Source organism: Danio aesculapii, chromosome 5, assembly GCF_903798145.1.
Source record: "Danio aesculapii chromosome 5, fDanAes4.1, whole genome shotgun sequence".
In the NCBI taxonomy this organism is placed as follows: domain Eukaryota; kingdom Metazoa; phylum Chordata; class Actinopteri; order Cypriniformes; family Danionidae; genus Danio; species Danio aesculapii.
The window spans coordinates 29,299,187-29,322,418 of NC_079439.1; the positions used below are offsets into that span (position 1 = coordinate 29,299,187).

At 36.6% G+C, this 23,232-nt stretch overlaps 1 protein-coding gene across 1 annotated transcript; it reads right to left on the minus strand.

Moving 5' to 3' along the window:
* Positions 1 to 1,794: 1,794 nt before the first annotated feature.
* Positions 1,795 to 21,985, minus strand: vps37ba (VPS37B subunit of ESCRT-I a). Its single transcript, XM_056457852.1, has 4 exons — positions 21,803 to 21,985; positions 13,786 to 13,957; positions 7,004 to 7,086; positions 1,795 to 4,405 (listed from the first exon to the last, which is right to left on the minus strand). Exons 1-4 carry the CDS (start codon positions 21,905 to 21,907, stop codon positions 3,899 to 3,901), a joined length of 867 nt encoding a protein of 288 aa, XP_056313827.1. The 5' UTR covers positions 21,908 to 21,985; the 3' UTR covers positions 1,795 to 3,898.
* Positions 21,986 to 23,232: the final 1,247 nt, after the last annotated feature.

Consider the following 23,232-nt stretch of genomic DNA (forward strand, 5'->3'; position numbering starts at 1 on the left):
CATGTCCAAAGACATGCTGTACAGGTAAATTGGGTAAGCTAAATTTGTCCGTAGTGTATGCGTGTGAATGAGCATGTATGGATGTTTCTCAGTGATGGGTTGCAGCTGGAAGGGCATTTGCTGCGTAAAACATATCCTGGATAAGTTGGCGGTTCATTCTGCTGTGGCGACCCCAGATTAATAAAGGGACTAAGCCGAAAAGAAAACGAATGAATGAAATTTCACAATATTTGTTGAAGCATGTTAATCTAGTAGTATAATGCTGTTAACCTAAATATTTGCACTAAACATGTGCAGCCAAGACATTAACATTCAACATTTATTTTTATATTTAAGCAAATTATTCATTCTACTTTCTATATAACTTACCAGATAGTAATGTTCATAATTTTAGCTTTTATTCTAATATTTGCCAAACATCTAAAACTAAAAAAAATTGTTATTCTCAGATATGCCAGCCTGATCTCAGGAAGAAACGTAACTATTTTACATTTTGTGAGTTTAGTGTCTAATTCGTATACGAATTCATAATAGTTCAGTTTAGTATGAAAATGTACAATTTTAAAAAGGAGGCACCCAACACCACCCCTAAACCCAACTGTCATTGGGGAATAAGCAAATTGAACTAAATTGTACGAACAAGATCATACAAATACATACGAATTATCCACGAAATCAAAAAGTTACGAATTGCTGTGAGATTGTGTTGGATATGTTGACCTTTTAATAAAAAACAACTATTTAATCTTTTAACAGTTTTAGTATAATGACATTGTAAAAGAAAAACATTACTCGCACAGCATAAATAATTTTTAAATTAAAATATGTAGTTGTCTTTATTCATCATCAGTGTCCCCGATGTGGGGAGTCAAACTTTGATCATTTAAAAAGTTAGAAATTTTTTAAAAGATTGGTGCAATTCCCTCAAATAAAACCATCTAATAAGTTCAGCCTTAATTTTTAAAAATGTTAGCAACTAAATTATGAAATCATACAACTCTAAATGATTTTCACAATTCAGCAGCAAGCATCTACAAACCCATATAAAGTGGCGATAGAGTTTAACCAAAAAAAAACGTAAAATATACATTAAATGAATAGATTAGCTTCAAAGTGGGGTACAAAACCTTACTCACAGTAAAACAACTAAAATAAAATAATAAAAAATAATAAAACAAATAAAACAAACACTTCTCTAAAAGCATTTAGTGGAGTGGAACTCTTAAAGGGATAGTTCACCCAAAAAATTAACATTAGCACACTATTTACTCACCCTGAAGGGGTTCCAAACATTTACAACAGTTTCTTTTTTTTCTGTTGAACACACAAACATATATGTTAAAGAATGTTAGATACTGTTAAATATTAACTTCCATAGTATGAAAAACAAAAACTGTGGAAGTCAATGGTTACCCGTTTCTTACAGCTTATTTTGACACATTAATAACTTATACCCAAACAAGTTTGTGACGAGAAGGATGAGTAAATGAAGACTCAAACTCAATTCCTGGAGGGCCGTAGCTCCATCTCACACCTGGTTAATAGTCTCTAGTAGTCTTGAACACTTTGATTAGTTGGATCAGCTGTGTTTGATTAGTGTTGGAGCAAAACTGTGCAGAGCTGCGGCCCTCCAGGAATCCAGTTAGAGACCTATGCTTTAAAATGACACAATTCTACAATGTGTACTTACAATTGCATCCACTAGAGGGAGTTCAAATTCTTTGTTGTACCCCATCAGAAAAATAATATCCTCATTCCTGGATCAAATACATGAAAGCGTTGAACTCAGAAAAATAATTGAATATCATTTATTATCTTTAAAATAGAGATGTCAGTTCCTTTTACCGCTTTCAAAAGACAATACCTAGAACAGAGCAGTCAGGATATTTTACATTAGAAAGGTACAAAATCCTTTTGTATACTGCCAGCAAAAGCATACAGCCAAATTAAAAACCTAACAATCATTATTACTTCTAAGATGAAGAAAAAAAAACATCAATACAAACAAGCAAACAATTCCTTTAAGGTGGAAGCTGTTTTTTTCCAGATGGTTGGCAGGCCTGTCATAGTAGATATTGGTTTCAGTCAGTGTCTAGACATAACGCAGCCCGATTTATGAGGACCCCGAATAAATCCACCTCTCAATCTGGTGCTCATCAGGATAATAAAACAGATCCTCAACCCAAAGCTGACAAACATGGAGTGATTGAATTCAAACATCATCTGGGTTCAGCTCATTAAACGAATGCAGCAGCAGCACCAGTGATTAAAGAGAGGACTTAATCCAAACAAATGGGTTTACCTCTTCCCGTTTCAGCTTCCTGAATTTGAGGCGATGTAATTATTGCTGTCACTGGTAAAATTACAAATAAATATTCCGCCGCTGTATTTCTCAACCACGTTCCTGGAGGACCACCAGCACTACATGTCTTGGATGTCTCCTTTGTCTGTCACACCTATTATAGGTCTTTCTGCTAATGAGCTGATGATCTGAATCAGGTGTGTTTGGTTAAGGAGACTGGAAAATGTGCAGAGCTGCTGGTCCTCCAGGAACGGGGTTGAGAAACACTGCGCTAAAGGACACTTGCATGGATGCACCAGTTTAAACAGCATAGATTTTAAAATACTAATATTCCGGACATTATGCAATTTGCTAAACAACAGAAAGTCAAAGAGGAATACAAAGAACAAACGCACTCCTCACCACAGTGAACAAGTCATCATCTTAGCCAGCGCAGGCACAAAGTGGCCATTGTAGTGACAGACACATGAACAGACCAGGGAAACACAAGGAATGCATGTTATGGATGGAAAATGAAATATGATATGCAACAAACCAGATGATGTCATCAGAAACAAAGTCTTTAAATGGTATGGCTATATTAGATGTGTGCTTTATAGAAGAGAAAGCAAATCTATGAACGTTTTTACGCCAGATGGCAAAAATAAACACAAGAATGATTATAGTGTTAGATATAAACATTCAAAATGATAAATTATGCATAGAGCTTCAGTTTAAGTATGCGCGGTAATGACAGTAAAAGCACATATGCTTCACAAATGTTCACACATAGTTAAAAATAACTTTTTTTTCATGCACACTACCGTTCGCTCTCATTAGTTTCAAATTCTAGCTAATAAGGCTCCTCCTTTAGCACGCATTTGCTCGTATTGGAGCCTCACAAGGCATTATGGTTCATTGAAGAAGTATCTCTGATCATTTCGTCTCGTCTTAGTACCAAATGATTTCACCCATATTTAAATCACATCGCTACAAACTCCAAATTGGATTAACTGGAAAAACAAATAACATCTTTGAGCTGTAGGTCTGAGAAAACCTGAAGACGTTTTCGTTTCTCTCCCCTTTCCAATAAATTCAGCACAGTTTTGTCTCAGTCTGTTTGCATAGGCATTACATTTTCGTTAAATCAAGTGATTTTTTTCCCCCAAGTATGAAATGTCAGATGATATTAAAGTGGTTGAACCAACATATAAACTCCAACAGAAATGAAAGCCTCAAATGATAGCTCTTCATATCGGTCTATGTGGCCTGACTGAACCCCTGCTCTTGAACTTTGAAATCTTCATTATGTATAGAAGCCCCTGAGGCTCATGTACAAAAAAAAAAAGACTTGATCTAAAGCTACTGAAGAGGGTCAAACAGGAACGGCATGACTCCATAACCAGCCATGACTGATTAAATACGAAAGTTGTCTAAAGTGCAAACTGAAGATCCTGTTGCTGATCCCCCCCAACCCCTTTTGATTGCAGGAAAGTCTTGTTTATTTTAGACTTGCGCACATGATTTGATAACATGCAGCTTGAAGGACTATAAGAGGCTTTTAATGAACGTCCAGTGTGCATTTCTTGTCATCCACAGGCTGTAAATGTCCCTCGCTCACTGTATGATGAAGCCTGGCTGTGGTACCATGCGTGGAGGGGGTCTCTGGGGCAGAGGTGGGGCATACTGTTGCTGCATGTACATGCTGGGATATCCCTGGTTTAAGATGGGTGGTGTGTTTCCTACTCTTGGGGGAACAGGGGGATATGGAGAGGTAGGAGGGATCAGAGAAGGAGAAGCGAATGGAGAGGTAGGAGGGTAGGAGATGGCGGTGATGGGGGCCGGCTGTGGAGATTCTTTAACAGGGGGAAGAGGAGGAGCCCGGCGGGGCATCGGCATGGGGGAACCATTGACCTCTCTATTGAGGGCTGCTGGCCTGCAGGGAAGGTCCTGAGTGCGAGAGGGTGGAGGTGCAGCCGGGGGCATGTGGTGTCCCTTTAGCACCATTTCCTGGAGCTTCTCAATCTTGACTCGCCGCAGGTGCGCCAGCTTCCTCTTGCTCTGATAGTCATCGATGAATGTGTCCAGAGGGGCTGCTCCATCGAGAAATGCATCAGCCAAGTTCTGGTTTAAAACATTAAAAGAGAGAGAGATAATGGTATGAGTAATGTCTAATGAGTGTACCATATGTTAAAAATCTCCAGCTAGAGCTCTATCATTTTCTGTATTAGAGTGGAGGAACTATGACATCAATTTGTGTGCAAAAACCCGGAAGCAAGTTAGCATTTTAGCAGTTCCGGTTTCCCTTATCCCAAAGTCAATGGGTTTTTTGAATGGGATTTCAATTAAAAATCGCTTAAAGTTCGTGACTACCACAAACTCAAAATACTTTCACGTTTATTCTACAACATAAAACACATCAGTTACATTACACTCTTGATTTTTATTTATTTATTTTTTTTAAATCGGTTACGCTTGTTGCTATCAAGTTGCTAAATGGGACTACAGGTGGTGTCGGAGACATTACATGTCATCAAGCTGAACTGGAATGGAACACAGCCCGCTTGCATTGGGCATTCGGATTTGTCTGTTATTTAAGTATTTTTATAAATAGTATTTTGTAGTTTGTAGTATTTTTCTAATTGGGAATTCATATTGCGTGTAGATAATGCCTTCACTGCTAAAGAACTTTTATTGATCAGAATTTGTTGATCATTTATTTTATGAAGATACTGCTTACCAGTGCAGCCTGACTCTTTCCTGCTCTCAGCAATGCAAATGTGTGTATAAATGTGTAAAAATACATGCATATTAGGCATCGCGGTGGCACAGTGGGTAGCATGTTTGCCTCACAGCAAGAAAGTCACTGGTTCGAGCCTCGGCTGGGTCAGTTGTCATTTCTGTGTGGAGTTTGCATGTTCTCGCTGTGTTTCCGTGGGTTTCCTCTGTGTGCTCCGATTTCCCCCACAAGTCCAAAGACATGGGGTACAGGTGAATTGGGTAAGCTAAATTGTCCGTAGTGTGTGTGTGTATAGATGTTTCCCAGTGATGGGTTGCAGCTGGAAGGGCATTCGCTGCATAAAACGTATGCTGGATAAGATAAAATGGCGGTTCATTCTGCTGTGGCGAGCCCAGATAAATAAAGGGACTAAGCTGAAAAAAAAATAAAATAATGAATGAACATGCATATCAACTGTCATTTTAACGTGATCAATTGATTTTTCGTCAGTTATTTTCTTCTTCTGAACACATTTAACTCTGTCATAACAAGAATGTCATCAGAGACCATGATGGAACTTGCAGGCATATAGTCTTGTCACCTATGCCTCATTTCTGTCGTCTATTACTTGGGTAAGCAAGCTGTATGCACACGAGCAATACACTTATTTAAATATGTCTTATGATAATACTATGTAGGCACATATATACATACAGTTTTAGAAGTTTTACAACCGTAAAGCAAAACAAAAAGTATTTCCCCATGTAAAAAATTGTATCCAAAAGGCACATAGGTCTATATACAGATGTGTTTTTGCGCATTTATATGTTTATAATATATAGCAAGGTTTATAATATAATAAACAGAGAGATTAAATCCTTGCCATGAACAATATTTCTAAAAATAAGCTTGAAAAGTTGTCTGTAGCAGGGCGGCGCTGACGTCACAGGTGAGCACCCCGAAAGCACTGTAGTGAGTTTATAGCCTAATGTTAACTTTTCAATTCTTGCGTTTGCATTTAAGATCCAAAAGTGCTAAAATATGTATTTACATGTGAGGATAATCTGGTTGGATGATACGCGCAAGTTATTATTTGCAATCTTCGAAAAGTCTATATGAAAATCCTATAGGGATTTTATCAAGGTAAGCAGTTTTATGCGAGCAGCCGATTGGCCTACAAGGTGACGTCATAGTTCCCCCACTCTATCAAAAAAAACGTGGTCTGATGTTTGGGACTGGACAAAGGTAGTTAGTTCTGCGTGTCTGTGTCAATGTATGGTGTGGTTTTGTTTGTGTGATGTATTTTGAGTCTGCTGCCTCTCTATGAACATGCAAACTTCACGCAAGCATCTCCAAAAGTCACTTTTCCAGCACATTATCAATTTATTTTAGGGCTGATCCAGAATATTTGATCGTTCGAACATTTGTTTGATGGATTGGCATTTGATTTTCTTTGTTTACCCTAAACACCTGGCATCCCCTGTAAAATGGTTCTCATTCACACTTGAATATGAATTGCTGAATTCCACGTGGCAACCAGCAAACCATCAGGCATCTTTTTATTCTTTCCTCTTTCTCTTATCACTGGAAAAGCAGTGAACACATGCATCACTTCTCTTTTTAGTGTTGTTCGTTTGAAAATTACAACCAAAAGCTGCACAATCTGGCATCACATTAGTATTTTGTATTCCCAGTTGCATCAATAAAGTGACAGGTAGAACGTCAGCAGGGGTGCATGAATTTAATAAGATTTTTTAAAAATCTCACAGAACTTTCCAAAATATTTCATGAAGAGACATCATTTACATTATATCAAGACATACAAGACATAATATTTAGAATTTCCTTTAAACTATTAATACATTTTTTAATTTAATGGGTTTCTTGATTTCAGTAATTGGACATGCTTTTTAATTACTGAAATGCACTGAAAAATTCAAAGGTAAAGTAATAAAGCTAGCTTAGCTTTAAAGAGTATTAAGGCTTTGTGGTAATAAAGTTACCTCGGTTTCTTCCTCAATTTTGGCCCCTTCTGCTTGTAGGAGTGCAAGCAATGTGTCCAAGGGTGTATTTCCTAATCTGTCATCTGTGGGGGAACAGAAAACAAGTAGCTATATTTAAGAAGCTTGTAAAAAAATATTACAATTGAACTCCTTTTCAAGCAGCAGATTACGATGCAAGCATTGCCAGAATCAAGGTTTGTTTAATACAAATTATATGTAAAATTGTCAATGCCAAATGCATTATTTTAAATGTAAACACAAAACATTATATAAATGTCAATTGATAATGCAGCAACATGGAAAACTATACCATATCATATATATTTGATGCATATACATAATATTAAACTTAGTTAAATGCCATGTCAACAACAAAGACAATTTTCATAGCAAAGAAAAAAAACATTTCATCAATAAATATCATTCATGAAAAACTCAAACAAATGAATACAGATCTATTAGATTTATCCATTGTGCGACATGAAACAAATGGCCAGATAAATCTGATGACGGTGTACATGCCTTAAGTAAATTTGCCAAAGCATCAACAGGGTGTGTTTCACCTTTTAGTTCAGCAGCCGTGGCTTCAGATTTCACTGTACAACTGGACGTGCCTGTCAGAACTACTCAGAGGTCAACTGGCACTTGTGTCAAACTCATTTAATGCCGATTTATCTTGCCTTTTGCTTAAAATAACATTTTATATATTACACTCATTACCAAGAGTAACATGTCTTACACTTCAGCTAGAAATAGCTTAACACAATTAGATCCACAAAAAAGATGAACTTAAATTAGAAACCCTTTTAGTTCAGGAGCCAGAGGCTTCAGATTTCACTGTACAACTGGGTGCGCCAGTTACAAATTCTCAGAGGTCAACATACGATTGCATCAGAAACTAAATGAACGCATTATTTGCTTAAATTACACAACCTTCTTTATATAACACCCATTTATTAGAGAGACATGTTCTAAACTTCAAAGTTAAGACTACTTGGAAAACAATGGGAACATAGTTTGGAAACCATTTAGAGCATGCACGCACGCACGCACACACACACACAAAATATTTGTAATGAAATCTGAAATAAAAAGATAAATGCATAAAGGAAAAACAATACAAGTTTTGATTTAATTAGGAACCAAAGCTGTCAGACATGAAAAATTTTGAAAGCTTGTCATTCATTCTCTATGGTCACTTTCACTCATGCCGTCGATCAGTCCAGCTCCCCTCACTGATTTACATTTATTTAAATTTATTTTCCTGGCAGAGGCAACGAACAATAGTCTCATTATGTGTTCTTGCTGTGGCCATGATTAATATATCATGCCTACCCACTCCATTGTTTATTATTTGTATCTCAGTAAAATGGCAATATTTAAATGGCAAAACTACATGTTTATTTTTAAACAGTTAAAACAGTTATAAAATGTTCTATTTTGTTTTTAAACATAAAATGGGAAGTGGAAGTATTCTAGGAGAAACCAGATAGCAATGCTTATCACAAAAACTGACAAGACAACATCTCGTGCTGCTATAAAATACAACAGACACAGACATATCAGCCATATGAATTAACGGACATCTACATTCGTCATCAACAGACACTTAAATCTGTGCCCATTATGAGAACAATGAAAATGGAACAGAATAGCAACAGAGGGTAGGGGTTGTGTCCAATAGATATTAATGTCATATTAATGTGCAATATATTTAGATCACCTTAAAGGTTTTTCACCACAAAAAAGAAAATTCTTTCATTAATTGCGCACCCTCATGTTGTTCCAATCCCCTGAGACATTCATTCATCCCAGAGAACAATTTAACAACTTTTAGATTAAATCCAAGAGCTCTCTCATCCTCCATGGACAGTAATGGTACTATGCATGCACAATATATCGGCGGCCATATTGATATCGGTCGATAAATGCTGTTTTAAATGTTATTGTTCTGATGTCAAAATTAGGCCGATATCTTTAAATCTGACTCCGCTTTGCGTGTACCTGCATATCACAGCGCCACAGTTAAAGTTTCAAACTCACATCGGTTTATCATAAACCTTTTATCGATCATTTTTCCCACAATTGACAGCAAGACAAACATAGAAGCGTTGTCTGATTGGCAAGTAGCACCTATATGTAATTAAAAGAATCTAAAACATTTTCTAAAGTAATACTATCTGTATTTAGCTTTTCACTAGTACGGTGGCTCTGAACTGTCAAAACACCTCTCAAAACTCTTTTTCGAACATTACATATTTCTACATATTACTGTAACACATTTTATTCAAGAACATTTGACCTGGTTTCAGTTCTTAGTTCTTTCATTTCTATTTTATTTAAAATATATTTATTTTACTTGTTTGTTAATAAAATCTCATTTTGATATTTAACATACGTTTATGCAACAGTCAAGTTGCATGTTAATTTGCTAAAGGAAATCATTTATTTTTGGCATGCTGATTTATGTGAAATGGTGAATAGATCTATATAATCACCTTGCAATTTTGAAATGATTGCTTTTTTGAGTAGGCTATTCAGTTCATAAGATCAGTTCAAACGTTTATGAAGTTTTAAAAATAAAATCAGTTCTTTACTGTTTAAAAATATAATATTTTGGAATATTTATATTTCTTGGCTATAGCATGTCAGTTATCGGCCTCCAAATTTTAAGAGTTATCGGTCAAAAAAAAAATCCATATTGGTGCATCCCTAAATGGTACCAAGACGTTGCCCTAGAAAGGAACTAAAAACATTGTTAAAACATTCCAGTGATTCAACTGTAATCATACAAAGCTTCAAAAACACTTTTGTGAGCCAAAACAAAACAAAAAACAACTGTAGATATGACTGTTTGCCTTCAGTAGTCAGGACTGTGGCTGTCTATGGAGGATGTAGGAGCTTCTCAGATTTCATCTGTAATATCTTAATCGAAGATGATTAAAGGTCCCAGGGGACTGGATTGTTGATTATTTTTGAGCTACGAACCCATTAAGTTCCAGATAAAACTTGTCTTACTGCTTTAGGTTGTTAACACTTGCCATGTTTGATTAAAGCACAATCTAGTTTTATCAAAGAAAACAAAATGTGAATTCACAAGGTCCCACACTCTAGATTACAGACCAGAGGTCAAAATGCTAAAACTTGCCTGTTTTTTCTCATCAGAGGCTAGCCTTTAAATTGCATTAGAGTTCAGGCATCAGAAACATCTTTATATATATATATATATATATATATATATATATATATATATATATATATATATATATATATATATATATATATATATATATATATATATATATATATATATATATATATGTGTGTGTGTGTGTGTGTGTGTGTGTGTGTGTGTGTGAGAGTGAGAGCGAGAGAGAGAGAGAGAGAGAGAGAGAGAGAGAGATGACTGCACTGTTGTTGTTATTATTATTGGGGCGACGTGGTGGCGCAGTGGGTAGCACGTTCGCCTCACAGCAAGAAGGTCTCTGGTTCGAGCTTCGGCTGGGTAAGTTGTCATTTCTGTGTGAAGTTTACATGTTCTCCCCGTGTTTGCGTGGGTTTAATGGGATTAATAAAGGGACTAAGCCGAAAAGAAAATGAATGAGTGAATTATTATTATTTGCATCTTTAGGTTTGGTCTTACACTAACACCAAGCAAACCATGACAAAATGTATTACTGTTTTTATCAGTACAAAAACAAACAAATCAAGAGAACCAAATTACAAATGTGAACACACCTGAGACTCAAAAATGTGTGTTTGCCTGAATGAGAACACTTTTCGCAATATGTACTTCACCGTATTATATTTTTTGGTGAGCAAATAAAAGCAGTCCCTGTGCAGAATGACTCCTCAGTTTGCCAATCCTTTTCCACCACCCAATCACACTTACCACAGTGAATTGCACAAGCTAACATACTAGCATATTTAGCATAATACCAAAGTACTGTTGACCTGTGCAGAACATGCAAATCTTCAGGCAAGCTAAAAAAAAAACCCCCAAAAAAAACAAACACCTTTGCCTAATATTTGCCTAAACAAACAAATGAGCAAAGCATACTACAAGAAATATAATGCAATGCTTTCTGCAGACATCCTGCAGATCACGAGATGTTTTGGTTTGCAGCCAGTCTGGCCTACTTTGTGCTCTATGAAACTGTGTGAGAGAGCAGAGAAAGAGGGAAAATACTGAATGTTTGTGTCTGCTGCTTCCTCCCTTTTCCAACCCCTGCTTCTGTCATTGCTCAGGGCACAAAGCCACACTGTTAGTCCAGAGATCAGCAACAGCGCAGCATCTGAATGGACCGAAACACCCCCAGCAAACTGCTCCGTTGTCATGGCACAGCTCTGGGAATGGGGGTGGCAGTGGGTTAATGTACACACGGGAAACTCACCACAGTATTTAGCCTGAAGACTAGGGCTTTTGTTTATCTGGGTCAAGTGAACGGCTGACTGGCCATCCTGCTGACTGTTACCCAGTCCAGATGCACTGGCACTGCTGCTGCTGTTGTTCTGCTGCTGCTCAGAGCCAGTTAATCTTTATCTGGGACAGTTAACTACACCAGCCTGAGAAAGTGGGTAACCTACATTTCACCAAAGCCACTATCTTTCTCTTCATCCCTATACAGATGACGTGTCGTTTCCATCATGTTTGTTTCCTCTGACTGTAAATAACAAAAGTGAGGCAGACCACAAGAGAGACAAACATCTGACATGAGCTGCTGGTAGAGAAAAGTGAAAGGTAATGAAAACACAAAGTTTAAATATAATCATTTAGAGGGGAAAAAGAGCTGAATTCACATTGTTGTCAGCATTTATTAGAGGTGTGAACCTACACTGGTCTTACAGTTCGGTGTGGTTGCGATTATCATGCCATCGATTCGGTTCAATTCAATATCCCGGTGCATCACAGAGCATTGACGATTCTTTCCATAAACAATTTTATATTTTACTTCACAGCACAAGAATTCTTGTATTAAAATGTATAAATATATTTATATACTATTTGTAATACAATTTTGTCCTTTATTACAAGCAGTCCGAACTGTACCCTTAAAAACTCAAGTACATGCACAGAACAACATGAGCAATTATAGCAATTAAACAAATGTAAATATCCTGCTCGCTTTATGAGCCCTGTCGAGCGAGTTCTAACACCCCTATGGTTGGTCACGTGCTCAACAGAAAGGGCTGCGATTGGCTCTAATGCGCTGGTGCTGTTCACCGATGACTGACACTGATTAATGGCAGCGATTACAGCTAATCCATAACAGAAGCGGTGGAGAAAACTCGCTTTGCAGATTTGCGTTTGTGTCTGATCCAAAAGTATCACTGTAAAACAGCCGAGAGGAGATGAAAAGTCACACCAAATGAAAAGGGCCACAGTGTGAGAAAGAAATGGAGTTTACTTTCATTTTCTCAATCGCAGTGAAATAGGGACTTCTGCTAACTTCAGTGTCAGTGAAAGACTGTCCAGCAAACACACACGCAGTGGATTGTGCAGAGTTTCTGCGTTTTTAAATAGTTGGGAGTGTTTTAATTACTCGCAGTCACCTCCCTCGCCATAGTATTCTACCACCAACCTAAATTGGCCTTAGTGTATGAGTGTGAATGTAAGAGTGTGTGGGTGTTTCCCCGTACTGGGTTGCAGCTGGAAGGGCATCCGCTGTGTAAAACATTTGCTGGATACGTTGGCGGTTCATTCCGCTGTGGCAACCCCTGATGAATAAAGGGAATAAGCCGAAAGGAAAATGAATAAATTAATTAATTTATTTCAGATCAGAAGTGTCCCACATGTCATTTTAAACTTAAAAATAAGGGGGAAAAAATCATTACTGTAATCTCACTAGAAAATGTTGCGGTCAATCAAACACCAAGGTTTCCGCTGCATTCATTCTTCCATGGCGGGGCGCCACACCAAAATTCACCCCGCCACTGCTACATTACTACTCATTCAAAACATTCAGTCGTTGTCGTTTAGACTTGCTTATATTATCAACATTTTAGCATAAGGGCCTTCATCATGATGAAATAAAAACTTGTTGAATAAACTAGTCAAATAAATAAAATGTTCACTTTTCTCAAATGCACACCCACAGATCCAAACACTAAAATCCAGCTTGGAGGGAGTGGCAGACAAAAAAACTTCCAACTCGTTCTTCACCTCTAGTATACAGCATAAGTCAAATCCCGAGCCAGCAGACATCAAGTGTACAGATGGTAAAATTAAACAAGTGTTAGCACACTGTTTGGAATCAGCCTCCAGGCAACCACTGTCACAAAGGGAAATCACTGACAGTGTTTTATTCAGGATACCAGCGCGCACACACACTGCACTAAGAGTCCTGGAGGGACACTGAAAGCCTGTTCTTTTTAAAGTCACAGATTCTTCTTCGTTGTGACAGTCATCTGCTACCGTTTAGCTCGGCCTTTAGTTTCCACGAGGAAGAGACGTAGGGGAAGTAATGCACAGAAAATAATAGTCCAAGGAAAATGACATTAAAAAAACTGGAAATACAGCCCCTTGAGGGAGTCTTCCTATAGCAGGAACTAGCGTCATATGTTCACAAGCCACAACATCATTTGTTAAAGCCCAGAAGGACCACACACACACACATTTACATTGTCTCCACTGCAGCTTCTCCAAGTAACATATGGTAGAAATGGCCCTGAGCACATAAATAAAGCACCATATAGATTGATAAACAAAGAGGATGAGTGAGTAAACTGTAACAAAAGCTCAAAAAGATGCAAAGGATGTTTAATTATCATATTAGTTTTACCTAGAGTGGACTTGCGTAGCTGATAAGCCTCAAACAGCTCCTGCAGGCCCCGGTAGCGTCTGGTGAGTTCATTCTTTTGGTGGTCAAGTTTGGGTTGGAGTAAAAGGTTCTGTTCAGCCAGAAAACGGTTATTAGCTAGAGTCGTCTCCTTGTTTTGTTGTAGCCCTTTAATCTGAGAACACAAGGGGAAGATAACTCAATAAAACATGTCATATTTTCAAGCATCAAAACAATGATGGTGTAATGCAGCTTAAAAAAGCATTATACAATCGAACCATGGTACCAAAAAAATTGTCATAATTACAACAAAAAGCATTTAATGACATTAAAATGCTGAACAAAAATAAATAATGCAGATCCCAAACACTAATTAATTGTCATTTTTTAAACTGCCAATTTCCATCCCAGCCAGTTTTTCATCATTTAAAATGTAATTAAAATTTAGCATGGTTGCTTATTCCATTATATATATATATATATATATATATATATATATATATATATATATATATATATATATATATATATAAATAAAAATTGTAATTACTTTCTGGTCAAAAAAAAAAAAAAGTAGGTTTCTTTCTGTTTCTTTATTATAGAAACGCAGCTCTGCACAAGAAGTTTGGCCAGAGGAGAAATGGTCATGCCCAACTGAGCCTGGGTAGGCTAAATTGTCCGTAGTGTATGCATGTAAATGAGTGTGTATGGATGTTTTCCAGAGATGGGTTGTGGCTGGAAGGGCATCCGCTGCGTGAAACATGTGCTGGATAAGTTGGCAGTTCATTCCGCTGTGGCGACCCCACATTAATAAAGGGACTAAGCCGAAAAGAAAATGACTGAATGAATGATTTTTGATATCAGTACTTTTTGGTTTGTTTCTACATTGATTTAAAATGACTGTAGTGACTTTTACATTACATACATATTTCAAACAATGCTCTTTTTTTATTTATACATTTTTTCAGAGAATTCTGAGAAAAATGTACAAATATAAATAGATTAAAATGGAACAAAACTTAACAAAAGCTGTCAAGAAAAAGAATTGACAGTCGAGGCAGAAAGCTATTGGGTCATGTTTAGTTGTGGAGTAAAATGAACAGTTGCACTGTCACTGTAGTTTTGAGACCAGAGTTAACATTTTTACATTAAAAATAATAAATATCTCAGTGTCATGTTGCAGCATCAGGTGACAGAATGGACTATCAAGTAGAGTAAATACCATGATGTACGGGTAGTTAAAAGTGGAGGTTAAATCTATAACCCATTCATCACATTACAAAAAGTGAAGTACGCTGAAAAAATGATTCACTGGATTTACTACATTTTTAAGGTAAGTTGTTGCAAACAATTTATATGGGCTGAATTTAAGCCAACAAATTTAATTTAGTAATGTTCAACTTAATTTGTTGGTTGAAATTCAGCCCATTTACATTTTTGCAAACAACCTTTTACCTTAAAAAAAATAAATAGTAAATCCAATTATTCATGTTTTTCACTGCATATGTTTTGCAGGGCCCAAATTTTTACTTTCCAATGTCAACATAACTATGTTATGAAATTTGTCTTTTCCTTCCTTTCACTACAAACGTTTCATCTGAACATTTAGAAATTTAAATTCAAAACTACAGGCTTTAATGCTGTAGAGGCTCCCACTCTATGGAAGGTTTCCCAGTATATTAAAACAAGGAGGCAGAGATTTTCTCCCACCCAAATACATCACTGAAGTCTGCCGCTGATGGTGGGCAAAGGGATCTGGTTTACAGTCCAGTTCATTTCAGAGGTGTTCCGTGCAATTTAGGGAGTGACATGGCATTCCTTTAGGGTGGTTCAGACATTGTCAGTAAACTTGTTAAGCATAAAACAAGGCAAGATTCCAAAGAAAGTAATGTTCAGAAGACGCAGGAAGGTGGAGTTAACTATTCAACACAAAACCACAGACCACAAAATGTTCCAGATCAGTGAACCACAGTGCACCACAGGGCTTAAAATATCTGAAGCAATTAAAGGGTCCTCGAGTATTTGTGTGAATAAATACACTCATTTTATCAGAAAAACAAAACAGCTTAGAGGGTTAAAATCTGCATGAAATCAAAATGTACATTGTTTATTTTGTTTGCTCACATTAGTCTTAAACTGAACAATTAATCTGTGCAAGGTAATTCACTGGGTCATCTTAAATCAAAAGCTGGACATCTGCTTCTCCTCTGGAGTAACAGTCCTTCCCTGTTTAGGTAAATTTAACAGACTGGGCGAATTATGCTTAGCCATGTCCCTCCCTTTATTAGTTTGCAGAGTGAAAGATGACAGGAGAACTGGAGAAGCATAAAAAATAAAACCTTGCCTCCTACTCAGTACACAGTTTAAGTTATATATAGAAACACATCATTAAACAAATGTCTGCAGCAACTTCCAGTTCACAGAGACTTTAAGTATCTGAAATTTATGCAATACAATAATTAAGTTAAAAAATGCAATCATTGAGTAATATGTAATATCCGTGTAAAATAAGAAGTTAAGATTGTGATACATTCTACGTTCACACTACCAGGCTTAGTGCTCAAATCTGATTTTTTTCTCAGATCTGATTTTTTGTATAGCTATTTACACTGCCCTTATAAATGTGGCCAATATCAGATTTGCAGTGTGAACAGATCATGGTCCTAAACTGACCCGCATGCGCAAAAGTATAGTTATGGACATCACAAAATGTCTAATTATGCACATGTGATAACGTGCTTACTTCATACAGTGTCAGATCATGCTTATATGATTATTGCCATTTTCACAGACAAGCGTGGTATATTTTAAGAACTGTAAATGACTGTTCTGCTACTACTAATGTGTATTTCGGCATTTGAAATCTAAAATAAGTCACTTGTGATTGAAAGCATTGATCATTTGCAGGGGCGTAGCAACCAGGGGGGACGGGGGGGATCCGTCCCCCTCACTTTTAGCTTTTATAGACAGACCATTTAGAAACAGGTGACTAATAATTAAATGAACATATGATCTCATACAGACTGAACTGTGAAGGCGGGGTTGCTTTATCTCCGTTTGTAGAGTTATTTAATTTTACTTCGTTATAAACAGCAGACACGTACAGATGGAGGGTTTGGGCCCTTTTTTCGCTCTGAGAGAAAGTTCTCACTCCTTTGCACACGGATCCCCTATCCGCAACACGCATGACGCTCTTCAGCTTCGCGATCAACCCGTGCCTCAATCGTTAACAAGCACCAGTTTTGCCCTTAAAATCTTTTTCAAAATGAACAACCAACTTTCTGTGTGCAGAAGAAACTACTGTTATACAAAGACTTGCCTAATTACACTTATTACGCCTTTGAATGTCACTTTAAGCTGAACACTAGTATCTTGAAAAATATCTAGTAAAATATGATGTACTTTACATCATAGCAAAGATAAAAGAAATCAGTTATTAGAAATGAGTTATTAAATCTGTTATGTTTAAAAAAAAATCTTTCCATTAAACAGAAATTGGGGGGAAAGGGTTGCTAATAACTCAGAAGGGCTGATAATTCTGACTTAAATTGTATATATGCACGGTTGTTTTCCTCCCTGTAAATAAGGCAAGGGAAATAAATACAATAGAATAAAAATATGAAACAAACTGTGCTTTAAGGATTTTCACTGTAAGAAAAAAAACTTCAGCTACAAAAGTCCTTCAGTCAAAAGCAGTGAGTGATTTTGTCCTTGTTGTTTGACTCATCATAAAAACAGGCGGCAGCAGGAAAATTGTGCGTCGTCACTTTAACAATAGTGCGGCTCTGATATGGTTTCTCTTTCACATGTCTTTTGATTCTCAACTTGTTTGTGTATTACACAAATGAAGGTTAATATGAATAATCACTAAACACAGCGCTCTGACACAAATGTGCATATACTTGACCATTAAAGCGCTCACATTAAGATGGCGTTAGATGTGTGTATGCTCTGCTCGTATCCGAGGCTAAGCACACACACACACAGAACAGTCTGCGCTCTTTCGTGCTTTTAAAAAACATGAATGATGCGCATCCCGTGCTGCAAACGTTACATTACACTACATGATTTTAGTAATGTTCACATGGAACTGAGCTTTGCAGAGCAACAAAATGTGTACAACTGGAAAGGGGGCGGTATATGATGCAATAATCGTTTATCTCGATTAATGCTTTTTCATAATCGTTAGAAGCCAAAATCGAAATCGGATTTTTGATTAATTGCACAGCCCTAGAAGTAGATGATGTTTGCAGCACAGAATGATGACGTATGTCGCTCAAAGATTATGTAAAAGTCACATGAAATTCGACAAAACCGCGTTCACACTGCAGTCGCGTTGCAAAACATCAGATCTGTGTCTGATTTAAGACTACATATGAAAGTGGCACAGATCTGACCTGAAAAGATCAGATTCCATGCGGTTTGGGCTGTTCACACTCTCATCACCTGAGTCACATGTGGGCAAAAAAAATCAGATTCGGGCCACATTTGGCTGCAGTGTGAACGTAGCCTTAAATACAATGCTGATTGCATAAAATATAATATTTACCACTGAGAATCGGTTAAAGTGCCATTATTATATACATTTCTAAAAAATACCTTTAATGCAGTGACGGGAATGACAGCACTGAGTGAATGAAAACAGCCTGAAAGGTTTTACATCTGAAAGCGCACACTGTGTATTATGTAAAGTTATTGATGAGTTGTATAATGTTTCATGTTGATGTCTATGTGAAACATTAACAGATACACATTAACACTGTACCTTTGAGTGACTCATTTGGGAGCAAACAAGGTCAAAAATAAATGCATATAATAAGCCAATGAAAGAATTTTTTGACCTTGCATCCATGAACCTAGCAAACATTGCTAGGTTGACTGTTCTTGGGAACTCCCAAAACTAAAATATGGACTTTTCCTCATTCATAATAGGGGCAGAGGTTTAAAATGAGTCAAATCACAAACTATTGGAATCAGCTGACCTTTGATATGGAGGTGGCTAGCCTTAAGCCTCAGCTTGAACCGAATGATCACGATTTATTTACTACTCCAACAGAGGCAGAACGTTGTGGTCTAAAAGGAGGAGTTCTTCATAAATAGAGGTTCAAGTTATCCACAACAGTGTCACACACACAACAAAAAAGTCATCAGAAATCACCTTCCACTGTCATTCACCTCACACAATACAATGCAACATGACACACGAACCTATGACCGCCAAGAGGAACATTTAACAGTATTTAAATGAAATCCCGACTCCTCCCTTTCCAGCAGGTGAACTTCTGAGTTTCAGTTCAGAGATCATGTTTCAGACTGCGTAACAGGAAGAAGTGACAGATTTCACGTTTCTCAAACAACTGCATGTGTCATCTGGCAGGTCAGGACGGATCTGTTCTTCTGAACATGTGCACTAAAATATATATATACATCAGAATTTGAAGCATCAAACAAGCTGAAATCATCCGTCTGCTGACAAACAGTTTTGAAACCAGTCCTCCTGCTAATACACCTACTCTAGAATGTAAAAAGTAAAACACAGCTCTTCACTTGCTGGGATTCTACAAAGACTAGTGTTCATTTACAGTTAAAAAAAGAAATGTAATAAACAAAAAAAAAACTATTTGTCGTCATTTGGTTTACATGATTCATGTTTTCCAGTTCAGAATTCTATTAAGGGTACATAGTGAGCATCAATGCGCCCTGATTTTCACAGTACATTGGGGGACTTTTCAGGCAGTAAAAGATTTAGTGCACTTACTAACTGGAAGAATTTTGCGACTGATCAGTGTCCTGACTACTGAACGAGACCGAGAACAATACTACAGTCAGCTGCTTTTACAACATGATGGAAACATGCCATATTATTTGCACATGGGATTTGTTCTTTTTTAGGAAACATTGAAATGATTCGCTTTACATTAGGATGGTAGGTGTTTACATAATGCTCGTCCTCTTCAAACATGACTAAAGATAGGTCTGTTCATTATCACATGACACTCTAACAACCTTTTGACTTGTGTAGAAGTCTGCAACATTTTATTACTGTGGCAGATGTATTTTCTGTGTCCACATTTACAAATGAGACTATATTTAGCTTCCGGAACAGTAATATCAGCAAAAAACTATTTCATGTAGTTACATAAGTGAGCGTCAAGATTTATTGTCAATAATACGGTTTAAGTGATATTTAAACAGCAACAACAACATGCATAGATATGAATATCCTTTATAAATAACATTGTTGGCCTGGTTTTAAAAAAAAAAGTAAGTTCCAGTGTTGCCAGATCAAACAAGCTCCCAGGACACATACTGAGTCAAGGTTGACATCTTTCCATAAATGTGGAGGTCAAATCAACTCAAAGCTGTGAAACATGCCCAGAATAGTATCTAATTGACCATATGCAAACAGAAGTGAGCAAACTCTGAACTTGCAGAGTGAGCCAGAGAAGAACTGACAATCTGTGCACTGCGCTGCTTAGTCTGTTGTCTCCTGAGATGTGGATACATTTATGCTTAAATTTGATTGCAAATAAATCAACTGTGGATTTGGTCCATTTTGCATAAATGTGCACTAGAATTTATAATACTCTGCTCTTTACACATATATTCACACAGACTCACTTTGTACCATATTGTTTGCTTTCATTAAATCTCTACTTTTTTTTTTGGCGTATTTGCACTGTTACCATTAAAATTTCATAGCATTTATGTAAAATGTATACATAGTCAAATTATTTGTTACAAATTACATATGTTTTGCATGTGTATGGCTAGATTATAAATATGTAGGCTAAAAAATTTTTGTTTATATAGACAAGTACATTTAAGTAATTACTTGAAATGTTTTATGATTACGTTTTCTTTTCACGTTACACTGAAAAAAATGATGCCTGCAAAAATGTTACAAAGAATTTATGTGTTGAATTTAAACAAATCAAACTAAGCAATGTTTAAATCAATTTGTTTGTTTAAATTCAGCCCAAAAACATTGTTTACAGCCACTTATCTTAAAAAAAAAAAAGGAAATTCAAGCAATAATCTTTGAATCATTTTTTTTCAGTGTACATATAGCACTGTGGTCCTGCAAGGCATAATTCTGAATTCCAATACGTCTCAACATATAGAGAAATGAGAATAAAAGCTGACTTGAAACAACATGAAGTTGTGTGTTGTTTTTAAAAAGGGAACAAGTCCAACAAACATCTCAGCTATAGGGAACAGATCGTTTTTACTTGAGCTGTACCGACAACAAGAAAACAGTATTTAAATGAAATGACATCACAGTGAAAGCATGACGATGACAATAAAGTACTATCATTAAAGTATTATAGTATTGTTACGGTAAATGTTCAAGTATGACGATGAGATTAAAGTGATATTATTCATTACAGTATTCAGGTCACTGAAAGTTAAAACTGTATATACGCAAATAACAATCATTTCAATTGAGTCAATAAATATGGCACATATTCACAAGACATTCAATTATCTACTGCACTTTTTCCATAACATATAATTCATAACAACGTCAAGATGAGACGTTATAATTCAATAGTGATGATATAATGATACTATATATATATGAATGCAATAGACAACAAAAGGAATCAAAAAGAAAATGACTTCCATAACTGATGGATGACACACAAATAAACAAGGAACTCTATAAGAGAAATGTATATCCTTAACTTAAGGATATTACTCACACGGTTGACGGGTTTCTGCTTCCGTGACAAGGTCACTTTGTCTTAATTACAATGTGTTGTTTTTAAGGAATGACATCACAAACACTTAGTCATAGTCAGCGACGTCAAAAACAAACGAAACTGAAGTCACGCGCCGAAATGTTCCAATTTAAAGAGTTCCAAATTAAATGTCGTAACTGCAAAACAAACCTCATGAATCTATTAAAATAAACACGGCCTTCGATGCAGAACGTCGTATAAACGGTGCCGTTTCAAACACAAGTCAACTCGCCGCGGTAACTTCGCGACGCTCTTCACGACAAAAAGAAACTTACCTCCTCCGACTCGTCGATGAATTTGTTGAGTTTATCATCATCTTCGAGCAGCTCATTTAACTGTGTTAAAGTATAAGAACTCAACTTGTTCTCGAAGCCAGCCATGTCTGGCACAGCAGTCCCTTCACACTTACAACTGTCTGCGGATCGCGCTCGGTCGCACTGGGCAAAGCAGTTATTTCCAGCCGGAAGACGACAAGATGAGTGACGTCAGCCAGCACATCACTGCAAGCTCTCTTCAGTTTTGCACTGTCACAAACTTTCCCTTACATATATTTATATTTTTTTCTCCTCGTATAAATTTTATTTGGAACAAAATATTAGATATAAAATCAATCAATTTTTTATAACACTGGTTTAATAAAAAATATAATTTTAGTTAGTCAGCTCTTAGATGACTGCGATGTCCCTCTCTCATATGAAGAATTTATGCATCAGTTTTCTTTTCCAGTCCCCCTAAAGAATACGCCATTGTTTTTAGCGCGATCCCTGATTGTGTTATACCTTTAGTATTATCTGGCCCTAAAGGTTCGTTCGATTTTTTTTATTTTTGACAACACAAACCTTTTTGTTGACCAAACTCTTCTCAGTTCTATGTCAAACAAAGATATTCGCTTAGTTATTAATAGTTCTCGGATCTCTTTACCTGCTTGCATAGATAATTGGAATAATACATTTGGTGACATAGATTGGGAGCAGTTTTGGCTTCTTCAGAAATATATAATAATAATATTTATGTATAATAATAATATGTATATATATATTTGTTATTACTTATTTTCAAAACCAGGGGCCCTCATGAATAGTGGAACGTTCCTTCCATACTCCTTCCATTCTCACAAACAAATATTAAACTCTAATCACAAATATGGATAATTATAATGAATTGTATTAATTTTACATTAAGAAAATTAAGGTTCCACTTAAAAAATATTTTTAACATGCAGTTTATTTACATGCAGTTAAAAAAAGAAAAAGAAACGAATCTACAGAGAAATAAATATCTATAGAAAAAGAGAGTGTTTTGAGTTTCAATGCTAGGGCCCCATATCTGGAATTGCTTAGGGCCCAAAAATCACTAAGTCTGCCCCTGGGTATACGTTTTACGCAGCGGATGCCCTTCCAGCCGCAACCCAGCACTGGGAAATACCCAAACACTCTCACATTCATACACACACAGCCAATTTAGTTTACCCAATTCACCTATAACACATGTTTTTGGACTGTGGGAGAAACCAGAGCAACCCGAGGGAAACCCTTGCCAACATGAGGAGAACATGCAAACTCCACACAGAAATACCAACTGGCCCAGTCAGGACTCAAACCAGTGACCTTCTTGCTGTGAGACATCGGTGCTAACCAGCCACCATGCTGCCCCCATTTATAATACACTCATACATAGATAACCTTGAAATGAAATATGAAAATTA

Bases quoted from the DNA above. Each gene is read 5' to 3' on its own strand.
- vps37ba (XM_056457852.1), bottom strand. From the start codon at position 21,907: ATGGCTGGCTTCGAGAACAAGTTGAGTTCTTATACTTTAACACAGTTA. The intron at 7,087-13,785 runs GTAAAACTAATA...GTTCCCCCACAG, and splicing joins GCTACGCAAGTCCACTCTAG to ATGACAGATTAGGAAATACA. The intron at 4,406-7,003 runs GTAACTTTATTA...GTTTTAAACCAG, and splicing joins AAATTGAGGAAGAAACCGAG to AACTTGGCTGATGCATTTCT.